Source organism: Corapipo altera, unplaced genomic scaffold (genome assembly GCF_003945725.1).
Source record: "Corapipo altera isolate COAL_440 unplaced genomic scaffold, ASM394572v1 60818, whole genome shotgun sequence".
Classification (NCBI taxonomy): domain Eukaryota; kingdom Metazoa; phylum Chordata; class Aves; order Passeriformes; family Pipridae; genus Corapipo; species Corapipo altera.
Window position 1 is genome coordinate 79,648 of NW_020885055.1, and position 22,696 is coordinate 102,343.

Here is a 22,696-nt window from a genome sequence, read left to right on the forward strand (position 1 = left end):
TGTCAATCACTTGTGGAAAATTTTAATAAATGAATAGACCCAACCAGCCTAGGTGCAAAGCTAGACTAAAGTTAATTTGTGTATTTTTCTGGAGTTGATTTAACCAGGAAAGACTCGAGGAAAAATTAAATGTCTAATCCAACAGTAACCTTAGTCTGTCCTAACTGTTAAAGAGTCTGCAGCAAACTTGCATATGAACTTAATTGGTTAAGTATCTAATCACGATGCAGACTTATCTGAACTATTATCTGACTTGTTTTAGGATGCAGTGTCCTATGGTATTTGTTTCATGTGAAACCTCAGTGCTAATGTGTCTGTTTTGGTTTGTGTTTTTAGGGATCAGACAGGAATCTAATTTATTGCTTGCTGAGTGTTCTGTCTGGTGAAAGTCATGTCATCCATATTGCCATTCACTCCACCAGTTGTGAAGAGACTTCTGGGGTGGAAAAAATCTGCTGGAGGGGCTGCTGGTAGTGAGCAGAATGGTCAGGATGAAAAGTGGTGTGAAAAAGCAGTGAAAAGCTTGGTCAAGAAACTAAAGAAAACAGGACAGCTGGATGAGCTTGAGAAGGCAATTACCACTCAGAATTGCAGTACAAAATGTGTGACCATACCAAGGTAAGCGCTGTTGTGTTTGAAATTGTTACAACCACTTAAAAATAACTAAATGGATGTTTAGGCTATCTGAACAAATTATTAAAAAATCAGTTGCATGCTCTGATTCTTTACAAAATCTTTAAAACCTATTTTTGTTTTATATAGTACTTGCTTACAACTGAATCACATGCTTTGTAAAGTTACAATTTCATACGTTTTCATAACTACATAGATTCCAATTTGTATGTATTCTGGTGGTGCCTGGCACAGCTCTTCATTTGTAGCACTACCTTATGCTTTTATTTAATAACCATGTCTATAATCAGAGGGGCATACTTGAACCTACACTTTCACTTTAAAAATAAAAGACTAATTTTTCCTTCAGTCATCTAATTATTTTGTTGTAGTTTCATTTAAGTTGTACAAGCTGCATCAGTTCTCCCTTTTGAAGTGAAGTTTTGTCTTTGGAGGCAGACTGTCTGAAGACCATTTTAATTATTTGTTACTGGTTAATGTAAATGCTTTTTTATTTAGTAACTTGGGGTATTTCTAGAACTGCTCTTCTGCTCCTGATATGTATATACATATAGGTGAATGGCTTACATTCTACCCCTTTGACTTTCTCAACTTAATTCATAGCAACTGCTGTGTGAGGGGCAAGGGTTATGTTTGTAAGTATAATGCAGGCTGTTTTCGGTTCATGTTGTACGGAAATCCCACTAAGGTGCCTGTGCAAGCTCATTATGTGCAACATAAGTATCAAATCACTTCACAGGTATATTTTTCTATGAAAAGGGGGTCTGGTGGCATGGAAATATTTTGGACACTTAGCGCCTTGACACTTAAAATAATTTTTAGGGGAGAGAAACTGCATCTGGTTTATGACCTTAATTTCTATATTAGCACATTCATCCCAACTACTTTTAAACTTTGTATTAATCATAGTGCAAACTAGATTTGACTGGTGTCAGTAATGATTTCCATGTATCAAATGTGTTATAACTGTTATCTGATAATGGTTTTAATGTTCTCTTTTTTAGATTTGACACAACTGTCTGGGAAAATCATGAGTATGCTCTGAATAAATGACTACTTTGTGTTTTCTCTTTTCTATTCACCTTTTGTTTCTAATGTTGCCCTCTGCTTGTATTTTCTTCCCTAGAGCAGTCCCAAAATTCTCTGGGTTTCCCTTCTGCTTTCTTCCTTTTGCTGGCTAGAAAACAATTGGAAATAAAATATTAACTCTTTCTTGTCTTAGTGTATATCAGTAGACTAAGATTGGAACCTGTAGGGGTATGTATTTCTTGACATAAGATGACTATATTTAGCAAGTCTTTATCATGACAAAGACAAAATGCTTAATTGGGAGGTGTTTCATATGACAGAAGCTAAATATGCCATATAGAGATTCACTTGATATAAAATTTGTATCTTCTAGAGCTCTCCTGCAAGGGTACTGGGGCAGTAAATATTGCTATTTCAGAAGAATAATTGTCAAATATTTTTTTAGAAGATACAAACAGTATGCTAATATATCACTGTTTTCCTAGTCTACTTTGGGTATGTCCTCCTGCTTGCATGACCTTTTGTGTGACATAGTAAATAATAACAGAATACGAAACTCTGTGATACTCTGTAAAGCCTCCATGTTGTGACCAGCAGTTCTTGCTGGGCTATGATGCACTCACTGTTCTCCTCTATCTTCCAGTAAGCTGTAAAAAGGACTGGACCTAGGTTTTACTTTTCTTGACTACCTTAGGAGCAAGCCAGTAGCAAGAGAGCTCTTGAAGTGATGTTGACTATTGTGCAAGGTTTAATTTTAAATTAAGAAATGACTTTGGTATTAAGGGTATTAAGAGATGATATCAGTGTTGCCATAATTCTTGAGTTTCATAGTTGGCTTTTGGACTGTTGATATTATTTCACTTTGACAGCAGTAGTCTGGGTTCCCAAAAAATAACAAATGTCAACTCAGTACTATAATGACTTCTGGAGATTCTTGTTCTTGGATTTAGTAAATTAACGAAACTGCTGTTTGAGACCCATTTAATGTCTTAAAGATCTGTAGATCAGCAAGGAAAAATAATAAAATGCTAAATTTGAAACTTTTTTCTTTCCTAGTCAGCAGGAAGTTTGAGGTGCCAAGATGCTGAGATGTAGTTTTGATGTGGTAGCTGGGCTAACTTTCCAAACCTTGTTCTACTTGGGGGGGGGGTCTTTGTGTTTGGTTTTGTGTGGTTTTTTTAACTTGCTTTAGATTTACTTACTAATACTCAGTGTAGATATTGACAGGTGATGTGGGATGCTTCTGTTTGCCACTGTTGCATTATTCCCTCAACAGAAGTTTCAGTTGTGGTTTCACAAATTTCTGGTCCTCTTGGAGATTTCCAGAGTTTGATACAGTACTTAACTCTAGTATACTTTTTTGTCATTGGAACCTAAAGCAACTAAACACCTACAAGCTTTTCTCAAAACTGAGAGCAGCTTGGACAATGGTTGTATTAAATTGCCTCTTCAGAAATCTGCATATTATATATTACTGTATGTCATTGATAATCCTGTTGAGTTAGGATTGCTCTATTTCTATGCTGTTTGTCAAGGTGACTACATACTAAGTGAGGCTGATACTGTGTGAGCTATGCAAAAACTGCTCATGTAGTAATTAACAGAATTTCTGCAGACTAATAGAGGTTCTGAGAAAGCAGAAGCAAACAGATGGAGTGGGTGTTGACATTGCACAGCAGGGGTGCTTAGCTCTTCATAAGTGGGTCAGTAATCTAGAGCAGAGGCTAAATAAGTACAGAGGTCCTTTTGACACTAGCCCTCTAAGTAATTTGTAGTTATATTGCTGAATCCTCCCAGCAAACCAGTGGGATTCTAATCACATAATCCCTCTGTATCTTGAAACTAAATGTTGGTATGTGAGTTCACTTTTCTAAAACACATAATGAATTTTGTAGAATTTAAGATCCTTTCTTTATGCTCTCCTTTGCAGTTTGACAAATGGGGCACAAGAAGCAGTCAGTGAAGTAACAGAGCATGAGCATCCATTTATATGTCTTCTAATGGAGCAGTTTCTTATCATGGATTATTCTGTTGAAATAGAATTGCAGAATCGTAGAACAGTTTGGGTTGGAAGGGACCTTAAAGATCATGTAGTTCCAACCTCCCTGCCATGGACAGGGACACCTTCCACTAACTAAACAAGGTTGCTCAAAGTCTTGTCCATTAATACTTTGTAACTAGTGGTAGCTAAAATCCAAACCTTTAACAAACCAAACCATGCCTCATAGTGAATAGTCAAATGGCATATTCATAATCTATCTTCATTATTTAAAAAGTTGTTTCAGTGGTGACAGTACATAGTATTGGAATCCAAAGCAGGGAAACAAATAACTAGTTTCCTCATCTCAGTATTTTGGTGTGATCAGCTGTGTGGTTTTTCTGTCTTTAAAAGAGTATAGATATGCTTCATGCTTTCTTCTTGCTTCTTTTAAATAAAACTTACCAAATGCAGTTACTTTTGTAAAATGCCTGATAATGTACAACTAATAACAGAGTTTAACCGGGACAGGTTTGGGATAATGTTGCCCTGGACTGTTGTAGCTTCTATATTTTTAAAAATGAAAAAAAGCTAGGGGAAGGGAAGCATTGAGTTTAGACTCCTTCATGCTGTCCTGTGTTCCTCTAGAGCATACATATCTGAAACCTAATGCAGAACTGACTGTGTCCTTCCTGAGCTGTGACTGGGTACATCCATATCACAGGTTGATTTCTGCTTCCATGCAAATATTTGTGTAATGTGACAACTGTATTAAGGCTTTATTTTATATGAAGTATTACTACTAAAACTGCAGAATCTGATGAGAGTTCATCAAATTTGTGAAAGCAAGACTCTTTGACATGGTCAAAATTCTCTAAAGAAAATATGAATTTCTCTATTATACTAATGTTATTCCTTTGCTTGCTTGTCCTGCAGCCCTTTTTTCATTCCCTGCAGTGAGTTAGCACTATGGGTAAGATAGGCAGCCTAGGCATAGCTTACGGCACATGTTAAAATTGTTTTCTGAAGACTGACTCTCTTCGTTAGTTAATATGAGCCTCCATACGTGGAAGTTTAGTGCTGATCATGGTATCTACAAAGGAGTTAGCAGAAGTAAACTGGGCAAGGAAATGTCCTGTTTAAAGATGGGACAACTCGCTTGGAACTGCTGTTTGAGAACAAACAAACCTTAAAATTATGACATTTTGATACCTTTTTCTTAACACAACTGAGTAAAAAGTAATTTCTAATTTAGGTCTAAAGGGCATAATTTTTCTTAAATATAACTTGTGCTACTAGTTAGCATGCTTTGTTGAATTCCTTGGGAATATTTGTCGGGAAAGTGATCACGTAGCTGCATTCAATAACCTAGTTTTTAAGGATGCTCTCCATCACCAGTAGAGCAGAGTTGTCAAGCTAATGTGGCTTTTAGAATAGTTTGTTTTCAAGCTTTAAGATCTTTCCCCAAAATAGGTTACTTCAGAGTATATCAATACAGAAATTCCTTTGTTCCTTCTCAGGTTAAAGCCACAGGAAATTGGTGGTTTCAACAATTACACTGGGGATAGGGAAAGTTCCTCTGGAAACTGTTTTAGGAGAGTTCCCAACATCTGCTGCTAAGCTATGAGTGAATTAGCTAAGAAGACAACAGCAGGCAGTTGGATTGACACGGTAGATCCTAAATTAACGTTGCTATTACAGACAGAGGTGAAGTCTGTTTTCCCAAAAGCAGAACTTGGCACTGTCTGCTAGTTTGTAGCTGAGCTGGGATAATTTACTATTCAAGTTGGGGATGGACATTGATTCTTAAACATAGCTCACAAGTTGAGAGCTGCTATGTATAAAGAATGTCCTCATGGCATATGCCATATCTCAGTCTGTATGCATTCACTTAGCTGTAAATTGGTTCTATGAATGTTTGAAGACTATAGTTAAACATCTTGAGCTTTCTAAAATATAGATATTTAAACAGTGCATCAGAATACAGTAAAGTACTATTTTTATTGCTGAGGTTACAGGAAGAGTGTGCTTGTAAATTTTTTGTTGATGAACTGACTCCCTTTTCTCATGACAGGATTATTGAAGATGAAGCAGAGACCCCTCTGATTTTTCTCCTGTTGGAATTTCAATTAAAATAATGCTTTATAAGAAAGCCAGAGAGATCTTTCCTGGAAATATGGCAAGGCATAGTTGAGATTTTGGGGAGTGTTGGCCAAAATTAGCTTCAAAATCCCCTCATCCTCTTTGATAGCTGGTGCTGTGAAGACTTTGAATGTGTTAACTGGAAAGGTATAGCAGGAGAATCAAACTGCCCTTCCTCTTCTCAGTTCTGTAATTATGGTGGGAGTTGAATGTTGTCTCTATGTTCTCTGTAAAAGACTAAAGAAAGTTCTTGGTGCTTTCTAAGTGTGTCACGCCAGGCTCTAACCTCCACAGGACAGTAAGAACAGAGTGATGGTGTGCTTTACAGTGACTTCCTTTAGTGTGTGTGACATTGCTTCATCTTGGAGTTGACCCTGTGTGTATGCACTACTCCAGCAGCTTACTGTATAACTTCCTGACTTCCTCTTAGTAAATGGTGTGCAACCTGAATTTCCAGCCTAGAAAACAACCAGGCAGCTGCTTGTCTGGTGAATAGTGTCCACCTGCATTGCCTGAACATAAAATGTGAAAAGATGATCCTGTGAGAGAAACAGTCTGTTTCTGAAAGTGATGAGTGCGGAGCAGCTGACTTCAGGGGTGTGTTTCTGATGCTTTGCAGTGTCTTTTAATTTGTGTTGAGAGTTTCTTTCAATAACTTTACAATGACCGCTTTCAACTGGTCTATGTTCTGTAGTGCTGTATTGTGCAGTCTGGATTAGTGTGTAGAGAGAACAAGAATGCTCTGAGAGATTCTACCAATTTCCTTGGAACCTTTCTCATAGTTGGGGTGGCAGAAGCTGGCACCTGGTTTTCCAAGACAATCTCCCTACAAAACTATCCTAAAAATCAATTTAGCTCATGTTTTATCACAAAATTAAACTTAAAAATTAGTTAAGTGGTGGTCACTCACAAATTTCTCTGTTTCTTTTAAACTGGTGAAAGAAAAGTCTGTTTAGACAAACTAACCATCAGCTTGTCCAACATTAATATTTCTGTTTTATATGATTTATTTTTTTTTATGCTTACCTAGGGAAGGAGCTGGATAACTGTATGATGTCTGTGGTGCTTGTCTTCAAAAACTGACTTGAAATAAATGACTTTTTGAAGCTTTTTGTGAAAGCAGTAATTTCTTAGTAAAAAACATTTTTGAGTAAAAATGTTTTGTGAACTGGTCACTCTTGAGGTCCTTGTTAATTGAGAGGAGCCATCATGGATGGGGTTGTGACAGCGTAGTGAATGGTCAAAGCAGAATAAGCTAACAAGTTAAATGCTGTCGTTCCCTTAATCCTTTCTACATAACTTCCACATTATAGCCTAAAGTTAAATTGTTTACTTTCTCCTATTTGATTCATAGTGTCAGTGTATTTCATATGTAGAGTAGGATGGAGGATTTCTAATAGCATATTTTTCTTCTACCAACACTTCCTACTTGAATGGCTGATTAGAAGCACGCTCCTATTCCTGGTGTATCCCCCTCTCTCTGGGGAGACATTATAGCTGCTTTCCAGTACCTAAATGGGCTACAAGAGAGCTGGAGAGGGACTTTGGACAAGCGCATGGAGTGATAGGACAAAGGGGAATGGCTTCAGACTGACAGAGGGCAGGTTTAGATATTAGGAAGAAATTCTTCATTGTGAAGGTGGTGAGGCACTGGCACAGGTTGCCCAGAGAAGCTGTGTCTGCCCCATTCCTGGCAGCGTTCAATGCCAGGTTGGATGGGGCTTTGAGCAACCTAGCCTAGTAGAAGGTGTTCCTGCCCATGGCAGGGGGGTTGGGACTGGATGGTCTTTAAGGTTCTTTTCAACCCAAACCATTCTGATATCTGTATACAGAAGAATGTATGTGCATCAGTAGGGCACTGACCAGACACTGTGTATTACAGCAGTTGGGGCCTTGCAAGTCACTCATTCTTTAGAAGATGAATTTGAAGACTTGAAGCTTTCTAGCCTTCTAACACAGTGTTGATTGAAATTAAGAAAGTAATTGAATGAGTTTTAATTATAAATACTAAAATATAGCTGTTAACTTGGTTTCTTGCACAGCTAGTGTTGAGGACTGGATTGCTGTAACTAAGGTTAAGCTTTAGTGTAGGCATAGTTCAAGTTACGGTATCTTATAATAATGTCATCCTGAAAAAGGAAGTCTTAGAGTATTAAAGATACTTAGGGCTACCAGTTTTAAGCTTGCATATTTCAGGAAGCCATGTGACTTACCCACATAATTTGTTAGAGTTGGTATGCCAAGCAGAAAGTATTGGCATGTCATTTGAGATAGGTCAACAGGTAAAAATATAAATGTGCAAGATACTTAGCCAGTAGCAAAATGCTATGTAGTTCAAAGGAGCTTGTCTCTTGAGTCAGGAGGGAAAAACATTCAATTTTGGGGACTATATTGTATACTAACTGGAGCACTGGATAAAGGCTTGGGAAATGTGGATTCTGGCCTTGTTTCAGCTGCTTTTTCTCAGGTAACTGTACAAGTTTTTAATTTACTGTCATTTTTCAGTCTATAAATTGAGATGATTTTTTGTAAGGTGTATGATAATGCCACTTCTTCACCTCAGTGGTATAAACTGTATTATTTGTTTAGGGAGTAAGTTTAAGGTATTGTTCCCATTGGAGTATCAGTGATGTGGAAAACAAATTTATGGGTGAAAAAAATGTTCTTGGCATTTGTGCAAGTTCAAGTTACTGTTGCTCCTCATTAGGATTGCCTTAATGATAAGAAGCAGGAAGAGTCAGAATCAAAAATAAGTGTTAAAGCTTGCTTGATTTTTATATGCCATTTATTGTTTGTCAGGTAAACAACTGATGCTAGAACTGTTGAGTTTTAAGCAAATGAAAAAGAGCTACTTGTGATTACTTTAGTGACTTACCTGCTCAGTGAATTCTGATACAAAACTCTAACTAGGAAGAATAATATCTGTATCTGATGCTTCATGCTGCCATTAAGACATATTAGTGGCTCAAGGAAAATGTTGACTGTGCTTTACTGTCAATACTGAGCCCCAAATTATCTCATAAATAGTACTTATTTTCCCTCCAATAACGGAATTGAGGCTTTAGTTGGCTTCAGTCAATTCTAAATTATTCCCTGGCTTACTGTGGTAATTTGTCTTTATATCAGGCCAGCTATTCAGTGTGATCAAGATTCTTCTTATTACATTCTTCTTCTGTAGAAGTCAGCCAATTTAGTTTTCTTGGTACTGTAACAAAACACTTGAGTGCTGTTTTTACTAGTGTGGATGGTTTATGACAACCAGAGCAATTTTACAGAAAAAAAAATCCTGATTGTCTTGCTCAGGCAGTTAGCCTACAAAGAATTTCTAGGATAAACAGCATACTGCAATTCTTTTACTGCTGCAGCTTTGAAAACAAATAGCTAGTTAATAGGCTCCCTACTGATTTAATCCTGTTTGTAATCTACACCTACTAATTTAATAAAAATAACTTCGCATGTCTTATTTACTGCTTTTTTTTGTTCACTTACTCTGACTTGGTTGCAGTGCCAATTGGTGGAAAACTAAAATTTACTGTATAAAATTCTGTAGTCTTATCATGAACAGCTTTCTTTGGCTTCTGTCATGCTGCATTATTTGAAGCTGACTGGCAGAATACAAGAGAACAATCTGGAGCTGGAGTAAGTTCACATCTTGCTGCATATGCTTCAAAATTGGCAGAACAATGAGGTTGGGAAAATCCCCTTGAGCAACAAGTGCTGCACAGTAATCTGACTTCAGCATTTGTTCAGAAAAGATTCCCTAAATTGTGGCTTTTTATTCTGAAATGTACAAGCAAGTTTTAGTACGTCAAGAATTGAAAGTTTTCGCTTAGAATATTTACCCATAATTGTAGATAACCTGACCATTTCTTTGGATGCTTGGGTTATCTTTTCTTGGATACTGGATGGAGAAAAGCCTGATGCAAAAGAAGCGTACTCTGAGTTTTGTTTATATGCAAAATTTCAAAGTTACTGTTTAGTTGAATTGGCAAGTTACATCTCAGAGCTGGTATTTACTTCCTCTTAGTTTTGTGGGAGGCTACAAGTCAGGTTCCTCTGACATTTGAAATAATTGTATCTCATGCTGTAGTTTTGCAATTTTGATCATGAAGAAAGGCTGATGACAATTGATATGGAATCTTGCAGCTTTGCGGCATGGAAAGTTGTGTTTGGAACAGTGTTTGACTCAGGTGTTTGGTTGAAGTCTTTTCCGTTTAATAGATAACTCAAATGTTGATTTCATGGGGTCCAACTACATTTTCCAAGATTGGCTTCTGAACCTTGCTGTGTTAGTGCAAGCCCACAGCAGTGCAGCCTCAAATTACCAAAGCTTATTGATAGTTCTTTACTGTCTTTCTGTAATAAATATCCCCTTCTGTTATAGTGGGAGGAACTTAAATATAAACTTAACAGCCATATCGGGGAAAGAATTCAAGTGTGTCCATACTGATGAATTCAACAAAATTAATAATGAAAATACCTTTTTAGTTCCTTTGTATTTAAATTTTGAGTGTCTAATGTTCTGCTTGTCCCATGTACTGGTCTTGCTGACTGATGTCTTGTCTAAGCACAGTTAGTAACCAAAAATCAATGTTTTGCTGTCACCTATACATCTCAATTAGGTGAATATAGTAAGAGAACAGAAGGCCTTGTACATGCTGCAAACTGCATTGGTGACGGCTATTTTAAAAATGCTGTAATAGTCTGTTAAATGCTAGGAAGAAATTTTTACTGGAGCCATGTCTTTCATCATGTGGGAAACATTCAGTGTTTTGATCAACAACCACAGACATTCCAATAAGGATTTAAACAGCTCTCCTTCCAGCAAGAATCCACATAACTGTTCACTTGAATGCTAATGTTCCTCAAGCCTTTGAAACTCCCATCTTTTTGTCTGCAATAGGACAGAGAGAGAGCAGGGTAACTGTCGCCTCAGCAGAGGGCATATGGTGGTAAAACATGGTTGACTCCCGGTAGGTGGAGTGAGGAAAAGAAACTGTTGGATGTCCTGGGAAACTGCTTTAACGGTTGAGCACTTGCATGTGAGGCAAGAACGCTTGTGGGTATCGTCTTGAGATGCATGTACTGGGTGTGGATCATGAGCAAGATGCTTGAAGGCTTCAGGACTTGTCTGCGATCTTAACGTGTCCTTTCTGTCTACCTCTAGGCAGTGAAGCTCGGGAAATAGATTTTGATTTTTGTTCTAAGGGTATACCCTGCATACTCAGATTTTCTGTCAACAGTATCTAATATGGGATCCTGTGTTCTGTTCTGAGCCTGAGGAGAGCAGGGGCCTATAGTTAGACACCTTGGCTATTAAGTTGCTTTCTTGATTTTTGCTTTAGCATGTTTGCTGAGATATTATATTGCCTTATTTGTTTTTACTAAGTTAATTTTAAAAATAAAATACTGCTTTTTTGTATCAGAACAATGAAACTCTTCAAGCCTTTTTATGGCTTCCTTGGTAGTTGTGAATTTTCTTTATTTATCATAAAATATGGACGTTGCTGTGAATGCTGGTAACATCGTCTGACTTAATTTTGTATTTAATTTTAGCAAAATGATATAACAGTGATGACACCACTACCATTCAGTTCTCTTCCCCAGTATATTGCTTGGGAAAGCTTCCTCTATGGTTCAAACCTTAACTTCATTTGAAATACTTTATAGGAAACACTAAATGCCTTAGTTATATATTACTTGATGTTTCTTTAAATTTTCATATCCCTCATTTTTAGAGATAGTCCCTTGTTTAGAACACAGATCAAGTTCAACGTATTCTGTTTACCCATTTTCTGCTAGGTGTGCATGGCTTGGGCTGCAGCAGGGGTCATTCTGGTTGTAGTGCCGTCCTGGGTTTCTTGAGATGGGTGTATAATTTATAGGGGAAGCTGTCCAGAGGCAGCTTCAACTTGAAATGAGGTATTGAAAGATCTTATAACTGTTGCTCCAAGAATAATCATTTTACCACTTAGCATATTTTTCAGAGAATGTGGACCAGGCAAATGTCTTGCAGAACTAAAATATCACATATTTTTTCAGCTGTCGATCAATTGCAAAGCAACACATGCATGTGGCAGCATTAGCTGCTCATCCACTTGGAGGATGACTTGAGTACTTGAGAAAAATTATTTGACTTAACGTGTATTGGGTCTGGCTGAGATGGAGTTCATTTTCCCATAGCAGCCCTCACAGTGCTGTGCTTTGCATTGGTAGCTAGAAAGGTGTTGATAACATACCAGTGTTTTGGCTACTGCTGAGTAGTGCTGTCACAGCATCAGCACTGTCTCTCCAATATTCCCCCCCTCATCATTATGCTGGAGATGGGCAAGATCCTGGGAAGGGACACAAGTAGGCCAGCTGACCCAAACTAACCAAAGGGATATTCCATACCATATGATGTCAACTCAGATATAAAAACTGAGGAAATGAAGAGGAAAGGGGACCATTCATTATTTGCAATCTTTGCCTTCCAGAGCAACCGCTCTGCGTGCTGAAGCCCTGCTTCCTGGGAAGTGGCCAGACATTGCTTGCTGATGGGAAGTAAAGAATAAAATTATTTGTTTTTCCTCTTTGCTTGTGCGTGCACAAACTTCTACTTTTGCTTTAGTAAACTGCCTTATCTCCACCTACGAGTTATTTTCCATCTTGTTTCCTCTCCCCTGTCTGGCTGGGAAGGGGGAGTGATAGAGCAGCTTGGTGGAGACCTGGAATCCAGATGAGGTCAACCTACCACAGTCCTTTTTGGCACACAATGCGGGGTGAGACAAAGGCAGTTATATATATTGCATGCTATAGTAATAGTAGCCATCGAGTAGCAAGCTCCTGTGGGGAACACAGAGTTTGTCAGCTGCACTGCTTATCACTTTATTTTGCCAAGTTTAGGAACATACTAATATAAACAATGGCTCTGTGCTTTGCCCTTACACTGATGGCCTTGTCATGCTGGGTGAGCTATCTTCTGGGGACGATGAGGAAATACATCTCCCTCTTCCTACCTGGGACTGATGTGGATGGTTTTATAATGCAGGTTCCCATGGTCCTTGTTCATCCTTATGTGAGCTGTTTAATAATATTAATTAATACTGTTACCATACCATGGGGTTTGTGGAATCTGATCTCATCCTGGTGTAAGAGAAAACAAACTTTAGGTGAGGAGATATTGAAATGTGCCCTGAGGCATCCAGTTCCTGAATGGCAGGGTGTGTGGAGGGATTTGGACAGGTTCCAAGGGTGGCTAACACCTTCCATTACCTGAGACTTCACACCTGAACAGGTAATCAACCCTGGCAAACTGATGCATCACATGATGTAAGGGTGCCTTGCCTACCCCAGTGAAACCCAGCAACTTCTCACCTGTACTGGGGCCTGGCCTGTCCTTATTGAGCCACAGTTCAGTACTCTCAGAGGACTGTAGTGGAGGCAGGGACCCAAACTGCATTGGAGGACACTGGCTGAGATAGGGGCTCAAACCACAACTACAGTAATTGCCCCAGTAGTAAAAAAGAAAAAATGGATAAGGCAAGCTACAGGTCCATATCATCGATTAGTAAGGGAGGAGGAAAAAGAAGGAGAATCAGGAGGGAAGGGGTCAGATCAAGAAGCCCATCCTTCAACAAAGACATTGAAAGGAGCAAGACAAATCAAACAGGAAACCGAAGTTACCCGGTCCCTGACCTCATCAGAACTCCAAGACTTGCAAAAAGATTACAGCTGCCAACCAGGTGAGCAGATTTCTACCTGGCTGCTTCAGTGCTGGGATAATGGGGCTGATAGTCAGCAAGTAGAAGGTCCTGGAGCCCAACAGCTGGGATCCCTTGCTAGAGATCAGGAAAGTGAAAGAGGAATTGGAAAAGAGGCAGCAATTTGCAGTCTCTGGTCATGGCTCCTCTCAAGCATGAGGGCGAGATATCCATTTAAGGAAGATCATGTGAACTCCCCAGGAAAGTGGACCACTGCAGATGAAGGTATCCAGTACTTGAGAGAATTAGAAGTGGTGGAAGTCATCTATAGCAATCTAAAAAGGGATAACATCCCTAAAGATTCAGAGGATGTTCCTTGCACAATGGCCATGTGGAGGAAGGTGGTTCAAAGCACCCCTGCATCATATTCCAGCAGCTTGGTAGCATTGTGTTACCTGCAAATGGATACACCAACTGTAGAGATAGCGTCCTCCTTGTTTCAAAATGTAGAAGAAACTCTGGGTACTTCCACATCCCTATGGGTCAGCACCTCAGCTGTCAGGGGCAGCCCAAGAGATCAGTCCTCTCCTGCCCTGGTCAGAGGGAAAGGAAGCCCCAAGCGCAGGCCACATGGCACACTCTGGTTCTGTGTTACCAGTGGGAAGACATGAGGAAGTGGAATGGTGAATCCACCTTTAAGCTGAAAGCCTGTGTGTTTGAACTGAGAGGGAAGAGAGCTGTTAAGAAGTGGTCACCCAAGAAGGCTGTCAGTGTAGTTGCTGCAGAGACTCAAGAAGGCAACCGGTGATTTTCCAGACATAGAAGAGCTGAAATCACCTCCTCTGATCCTGGTGAGGGGACTTCTGATCTTGCATTGTAAAGGTCAGACAGTGAATACTTTGACCAGGAATAGAGGGTCGCTGCCTTCGACCAGGAGGAGGAAAGGGATGACTGGGCATACTGGACTGTGTGGATTTGATGGACTGGCACATCAGACCCACAGAGGTATAAAGCTTTAGTAGACACTGGTGCCATCAAGACACAGGAGTGCAGAACCCATTTGGATCTCTGGAGTGATAGGGAGATGCCAGGAGTTGTCTGTATTAGAGGCTGAGGTCAGTTTAACAGGGGACAAGTGGGAAAAGCACCCCACTGTGACTGGCCCAGAGACCCCTTGTATCCTTGGCTTCGAATACCTCAGGAGAGGGTACTTTAAGGATCCAAAGGGGTACCAATGAGCTTTTGGTGTAGCTGCTGTGAATACAGAGAAGATCAAACAATTGTCTATCCTGCCTGACCTCTCAGAAGATCCCTTCATCATGGGATTGCTGTAAGTTGAAGACCAACAAGTGCCAATTGCTACCAGGACAGTGCACCAGCAGCAATATCGCAACAACTGAGACTCCCTGCCTCTCATCCATGAGCTGATTCATCAACTGGAGAGCCAAGGAGTGATCAGCATGACTCACTCGCCTCTTAATAGTCCCATATGGCCAGTGCAAAAGTATGATGGAGGGTGGAGGTTAACAGTAGACTATCATGGCCTGGATGAAGTAACGCCACCACTGAGTGCTGCTGTAACGGACAGGTTAGAGCTGTAATATGAACTGGAGTCGAAGGCAGGTAGGTGGTATGCTATAATTGACGTTCCCCATGCATTTTTTTTTCTCAATTCCTTTGGCCGCAGAGTGCAGACCACAGTTTGTTTTCACGTGGAGGGGTGTCCAATACACCTGAAATTGACTGCCTCGGGGTTGGAAACAGAGCTCTACTATTGGTCATGGGCTAATTCAAACTGTACTGGAAATGGGCGATGCCCCTGAACATCTACAATATATTGATGATGTCATTGTGTGGGGCAAGACAGCAGAAGTGTTTGAGAAGGGGAAAAAGAATCATTCCGATTCTTCTGAAAGCTGGGTTTGCCATAAAGAAAAGCAAGGTCAAGGGACCTGCACGGGAGATTCAGTTCTTGGGAATAAAATGGCAGGATGGACACTTCATGTGCCTATGGATGTGGTTAATAAAATAGCAATGATGTCTCCACTGGTTAACAAGAAGGAAACACAAGCTGTCCTAGGCTTTGTGGGTTTCTGGAGGATGCACGTTCCAGGTTATAATCAGCTTGTGACCCCCCCTCTATCAGATGACTTGGAAGAAGAACCATTGCGAGCGGGGCCTTGAGCAACAACAGGCCTTTGAGCAGATCAAATAGGAAATAGGTCGTGTGATATCTCTTGGACCTGTTTGGATGGGACCAGCCATGCAAAATATCCTCTACACTGCAGCTGGGGAACATGGTCTCAGCTGGAGCCTCTGGCAAAGAACATCAGAAGAAACCTGAGGTCGACCATTGGGGTTTTGGAGCCAGGGTTATCAAGGATCAGAAGCCCACTAAACTCCAACTGAAAAAGACATATTAGCAGTCTATGAAGGGGTTTGAGCCGCCTCAGAAGTCATTGGGACAGAAGCATGTCTCCTCTTAGAATCATAGAATCATCAAGGTTGGAAGAGACCTATGAGATCATCCAGTCCAACTGTCTGCCTCCGAATATCCTATTATTGAGAGATGCCTCTGTCCGAATAAAGGTGCAAACGAGATCGTATGCCAAAGTCAATAATACAGATTTTATTTAACAATAAATGTGAAGTTGAGAGATAGAAAAGAGGAGAGATATCAAGCAGAAGATAGTTGCCACCCGTGGTTCCAGCCATTTCCCATTGGTCCTTCTTCACCCTGTGCTTCTTGGTGGTGGGGGTCCCGAAGTTGTTCTGGGGGTACCACCTTTATACAGTCCAGGTTCTGGGTATCCACAGGGTGGTTGCAGATGCCCAATTGTCATTAGCTACTGCCCCCACACCATGAGTCTCAAGGATGGGAGTTTGGACATCAGCCAGGAATTTGGGCTAATTCCCTGAAGCCAATCTTTGGGTTGGAGTGATTGGAAAAGTTCTGATGTTTGATCAGAAAGACATATCTAATTCCCACCAATTCTGTGAAGCTGTTTTTGACACTTCTTGGACTTGTAAGTTCTCTGAACACATACCTGGTCCATTTACTGGGGGCATGTACCTTCAACTAGGCTGTCTATCTGTACAAAATTTTCATGCAAAATAAAAAAAAACCTCTCAAACACATCCTTCCATCAGGCCCATATTCTCTTTCTCCAGGGGATAGAGTACAACTTTGTTGTAATTTAATCCTGACACAAAACAGAAACTGGCTTTACTATTGGTGTCATAAGTCAAATTAATTTCCTTTCAAAAATGTAGTTGTTATCCCTGTTTAGGTTTTTTGTTGCTTTTTTGTTGTTTTTTTTTTTTTTTTTAATTTCAGAGGGCAAACTGCCCTCATCACATTCCTTTACAATTTCTGACACAGTAAATTGCACCCACAACTGAGAAACATCTGTGGTGCAGAATGTGCTATAGTTACCATACTGATTAGCATAAATAAAAGTGAGGTAAAGTTAAAAGCCCTTAGGACACATGGTAGAAAACATAATAGCACATCAGACATGTTCACGTGAGAATACAAGTCTCTGATTTACTTAGGAAAAACTCACTCCTGACAGGAGAATCTCACTGTGATACTGTCGCAGAGGGAATAGAAGTAATATTTTACAATGTTATGTAACATGTTTGGTTCCATAAGTGGTTTCAGGAAGAGTTACCTGGGAGCTGGTAAAAGGCTTTCTTGTATTCTATCCACGTCCCATTTGTGGTCCATCGCTGTCCCTCCTTCTGGACTAGGAAGGGAAACTCAGCCATTTTCCATGTAACATTTTCTTTTGTTTAGTTCACTTGTTAATAACTCCAAAACATTTAGCCAAGTCATCATAAATCTAAAGCCTTCTGAGGCAGAACTGGGAAGGTTAATACATATTCCTTGATTCCAAATATGCATAAATCCTTGTACCAACTCCCAGGCTAAATTTAGTCAAATTTCCTGATTCTCAAGTGGTTGAGACAAAGTTATATATCCATAAGATAAAAGTAAAAGTTTTTCCCACACCATTTTTTTTTCCAGTAGAAAGGCAAAATAAACTTAGCAAAAAATCAAACTAACAATACATAAAATGGTCTGTTTTATATAATCCTACTAATATTTGGTCTCCTAACAAGTTACAATAAAAACACAAATCACAAAAATTAATAAACTGGTAATGCAAACAATTGTGGGGGCAGTTAAAAGTTTCATCAGTTCCATGCAGCTCAATCTCATCTGTTAGCAGGTTCCTATAAAAAGAAAAGTGAAAATTTGGCCTATGGCAGACTAATTATTAAAAAGAAGGAACAATCCATCGAGTGTTGATTTGGTTCCTGTATCTTAACACAAAAGTAACCAAAAAGTTAAAAGGGCCTAAGGCAAAAGTGATTATTATATCTCCCTGGCTGTTTTCTGTGAGCCTTCTCATGTAAAGCCACTGGCTGGTCCCCCCACTCTGAACTGGTTAAACCAGCTAGTCTGGGTTCTGGAGGGGCTGAGGGGACCAAAGCCTTGGACTCCTGAGGGGAGTTGTCCCTAGGGGATGACTCACGTCCTTTGATCTTCAGTGAGGGTATGCTGGTATCATTCCTAGAAAAAGAAAACAATGCAAGTCTCAGAGGGATTGGTCCAGACAGGTTACCCCTTAGTGGCTCAAGTTGTTTAACAGCTTGGACTTGATGTTTCTCAGGTGGAATCTCAACCTCTATTTCATGAAGTGCTTGCTCCACTGCTGTTGTTGCTTCCCCTACCTTTTCAAGGGAGTCTCAATTAATTTCACATCTGGAGGGGGTGAGACTGTTTATAAAACTTCAACAAGCACAACATGTGCAATCATGGATGAATGTTTATACCCCTGTGTAGATCTGTTAAAGGTGTATTGGCCTCCCTTCCAGGGAAGCGTGAATTGAGCCTTGTCATGTTTCCGGCATGGAATCATAAAAGACATATCTTTTACATCTAGTGTTGCCATCCACAAGTGGGACGCTCTATGAATGTGAGTTACCAGTTCCACAAAATTTAGCACAGCAGTGGTTAAAGGTGCAGTATTGGCATTCAATTGCCTGTAATAAACTTTAAGCCACGACTGTCTGTTCGGCTCTTTCACCAGCCAGATAGGAGAATTAGAAGGGGAGTGTGAAACCACCCTGTCAATGCTGAAGCATGTGGGTGCTTGTATTGTGGCTGTTAGGTTTGCAGTGTTGGGTACTGCAGCTGTTAGTGGAGCCAAATCAGCTATAACTTCAGAAATTCCATTTCATGCTGCAACAACAGTCTGGCACTGTGATACACTAGGAATCCTTGAATCAGGTAGTGCAGGTGCTGTGCAGAGCAAGTGCACTGCAGTTTCTTGATTTCTTTTAGAATTAAGGTTAGAAGACTTCTGCTTCTCACTCAGGAGCCATAAATTAACCTCAGCAGTTTGGCAGATAACACTTGCTCTGTTTACTCCAGTGATTTTAACTCTGCCGTCCGGGTCATACACTCAGCTTCTTGGCATCCCACTGCATTAATACTGAATGTTGCACTCCTGTACCTATTAGAAATTTTATTAATTGTTGATGAGAACCAACTGGAAGCCGAATGTATGGGATGCATTGATAGGATTCCACTTGCTGGATTTCAGTCTCACCTGATTTATGGCCAAACTTTGATATCTCAGTAGCCATATACGGCACTGTTTTAGTAGCAGTTTGCTGACCCTGCCAATCATATGTGGTTTCAGTTTTAATTGGGGGTTGTAATGTTACTTCCCCATCATCAGATGTCAATGCAAACATTGTTTCGCTCTTTATCAGAACAACAGACCCATTCACTGTCTCCCAACTCCTCCACTGGACACAAAAAATCTGAGTTATGAAACTGTGTTTCTGAAAATGTTACAGGTTCTACATCCTGCAATTCTTCCCGTAAGATTCTCTCTCTCATGCGTATCCCAAAGCTCTGCTATCGGTGGAGGGGCACGGAACAGATTGCTCACAGGCCAATTTGGTCGGCAAAATGCATGTTTATTACAAGAAGAACACTTATTACATACTGCTGCTACACCCGGACATGTGATTCTTCTTCACACAGCATTGGATACATAAGAGAAACATACTTTGTTGTCCACTGCTAATTGGACCACAACAGGTGTCCATATGAGCTGAGGGCACACGTTCACCCTCTTGAAACTCCACCTTAACCTTGGCAGGGAGCCTTCTTTGTTCTAACTTCAAAGGCTGAAGCCATGCTAGCTACGCAGTTATTTTTACTGTCTGCACCCAGCCATGCCAAGGTAAGGCTCACAGAAATGCAGAGGAAATTGTTCACACACAATCTTTGTTCTCCCAACACTCCGCCTGAAGCTTTCCAACATGATTGTGCTCAACAGCAAGCAATGGCTCCACCTGCAGCCTCTTTTTGAGCTGGGCAACAAGCAGCACCTCTGCGTGAAGCCTCTTCTCCTTTTCCACATTTAACTGATAGTGCAATTCTTTCACCGGATCTTGTAAAGATAGTATTATTTCATCTTCAGATTTCTGAGTAACTAATTGCTCCTTTTGTGCTGCCTTAAGGGCAGCACCCAAAAAGGCACATACAACTGATTTACCTTTTTCTGGTCATAACCCTCTTTTGGCTAGTGAACTAGTTATGTGGTCTGCTATTGCCTGCTCATTATCCCAATTTTCTTGTGCCCACTTCACTCCTGGGGGAGAGGGGCAACTAAAGATTTTTTCAAGGAAAGACAACAAAATGTTTTCTTTACACTGGCCACCCTGGACAGCTGATTTCCCTAAAAGTTCCCTCAGAGGGAACCAAAATTTCCCACAGAGGAACCCATGATTTCCCTCAGAGGGAATCCATGGCAACATTTCTAAAAGTTCCCACAGGGGGTACTACAAAATTTCCCTCAGAGAGATCTGTACTATTGTCAATCTGCACTTTGGGTCAGAGAACAGTATCCTGTCCATGAAACCAATGTCATGTTAAGATCTGATTAGTGAGATGCCTCTGCCCAAAGTAAGGTGCAAATGAGACCATATACTGAAGTCAATAATACGAATTTTATTTAACAATGAATGTGAGGTAGAGAGATAGAAAGAAATAGAAAAGAGGGGGGAGAGAGAGAGAGCAAGATCAAGCAGAAAATAGTCACTACCTGTGGATCCAGTGGCATCCTGTTGGTCCTTCAGCACCCTGGGCTTCTTGGTGGTGGGGGTCCTGGAGTCATTCTTTTGAGGGTACCACCTTTATACAGTCCAAGTTCTGGGTATCCATGGGGTGTTTGCAGATGCCGTTCCCATAACTTGGGGTGATATGTGTATGAGCAGTTGCTTCCTTTCTTACAGTTTGCCACAATGGGAATTTTTGTCTGGATGTGTTGACCAGGATGTGCTAACTGGATCTTGCCTCTGCCAGGCCTGGAATTAGCGCCTTCCTGTCACGATCCCCTCCCTTCTGTGCTTATTTCAAGTTCCCCGCTGTGGTGGTTTACGGCAAGTTTCTTCTGCAGCCTTGACAGTGTTTCAGACAGGCAACTGTGCTCTTTAAGTCCTTACACCACCTAGCACTACCACTGTAACCACTAAACCATATCATCCAGTGCCAGATCCAGATGCCCCTTGAACACCTCCAGGGATGGTGACTCCACCACCTCCCCAGGCAATCTATTCCAATGTCTGACCACCCTAACAGTGAAAATTTTTTTCTAATATCCAATCTCAATCTCCCCTGTCTCAGCTTAAGGTCATTTCCTCTAGTCCTCTCACTATAGACATGGCAGAAGAAACCAGTTCCCACCTCGCTACAACCTCCTTTCAGGTAGTTGTAGAGAGCAATGAGGTCCCCCCCGAGCCTCCTCTTCTCTAAACTAAACAAACCCAGCTCCCTCAGCTGTTCCTCATAAGACGTTTTCTAGATCCTTCATGAACCTTGTTGCCCTTCTCTGGACAGGCTTCAGCACCTCAACATCCTTTTTGAAGTGAGAGGCCCAAAACTGAATGCAGTACTCAAGGTGCAGCCTCACCAGTGCCGAGTACAGGGGACGATCACTTCCCTAGTCCTCCTGGCTACACTATTCTTGATACAGGCCAAGATGCCATTGGCCTTCTTGGCCACCTGGGCACACTGTTGGCTCATATTGAGCCAACTGTCAAACAGCACCATCAAGTCCCTTTCTGCTGAACAGCTCTCAGACCACTCCTCCCCAAACCTGTATTGTTGATGGGGTTCCTGCAACCCAAGTGCAGGACCTGGCACTTCACCTTATTGAGCCTCATGCAGTTGTCCTTAGCCCATTGGTCAAGTTGGGCCAGGTCTCTCTGTAGAACCTTCCTACCCTTAAGCAGATCAACACTTCTACCCAACTTGTTGTCGTCTGCAAATTTACTGAGGATGCACTCGATCCCCTTGTCCAGATCATCAATAAAGATGTTAAACAGGACCAGCCCCAAAGCTGAGCCCTGGGGAACGCCGCTAGCGACTGGCCACCAACTGGATTTAGCTCCATTCACCACAACTCTCTGGGCCAGGCCATCTAGCCAGTTTTTGTATAATGTGGGCTTTGACTAGCATGATGCCATTTGTATTTCAGGTTTTATTTGCCATCTTTCTAGTGCTACCACTTCAGTAAAGGGGAGGCTATGGACTGAACTAAGTGCTTTTTAGCTCCTTTACAGTTGTTCTGCTTTGAAGAAGAAAGTGGAACTGCAGTTATGTGTGAATTGTGACAATATTTAGCAACTTCTGTATAGAGTTTCTGGTACTTCATATGTAAATATCTTTAAAATGGTTCTGATGATGTGCCACTCACAAACCTGGGAATTGTGTGGGAGAACAGTAATTGGCATGGCCCAGTGATGGGGAATGTCCTAGCTGCTTTCTAGCATAAGTGATCATGTTCCAGGGCATGGGAATGTTTCTAGACAAGACTTAACTTATGAGTACAGATGTTAATCCTTGATTCTCCTAAATTCTTTATGGACTAAGGCATAAAGGACTCTTCACATCACGAGGGGTTTTAGATGCTTCAGAAAGGTAGAAAGGAGAGAATGCCTCCTATTTATTTTGGGTCACTAATTCTGTACTCCTGTTTCCCCTTCAGATGGTTTTAGTGGTTGTTTATAGTGGTTGCTAAAACGTCTTTCAGAATGCAGTCTCCTTTCCAGCACCAACTTTCTGGGATGAGTAGGTGTGTCTGCCCTCCATCGGGCTATTGCTCGCGTATGAATGAATATATTGTGGTTTTTCATGGAAGTGCTG

At 40.8% G+C, this 22,696-nt stretch overlaps 1 protein-coding gene across 2 annotated transcripts in view; it reads left to right on the plus strand.

The window, feature by feature from the left end:
- The first annotated feature begins 337 nt into the window (after positions 1-337).
- Positions 338-22,696, plus strand: part of LOC113959685 (mothers against decapentaplegic homolog 2-like) — a 53,411-nt gene continuing 31,052 nt past the window's right edge. The window contains exon 1 of one of the 2 annotated variants that reach the window (XM_027668880.1): positions 338-618. In XM_027668880.1, the coding sequence (XP_027524681.1) occupies positions 392-618 (227 nt within the window). In that variant the 5' untranslated portion in view covers positions 338-391. The remainder of the gene's footprint in view (positions 619-22,696) is intronic. The other variant, XM_027668881.1, reaches the window with a different exon arrangement.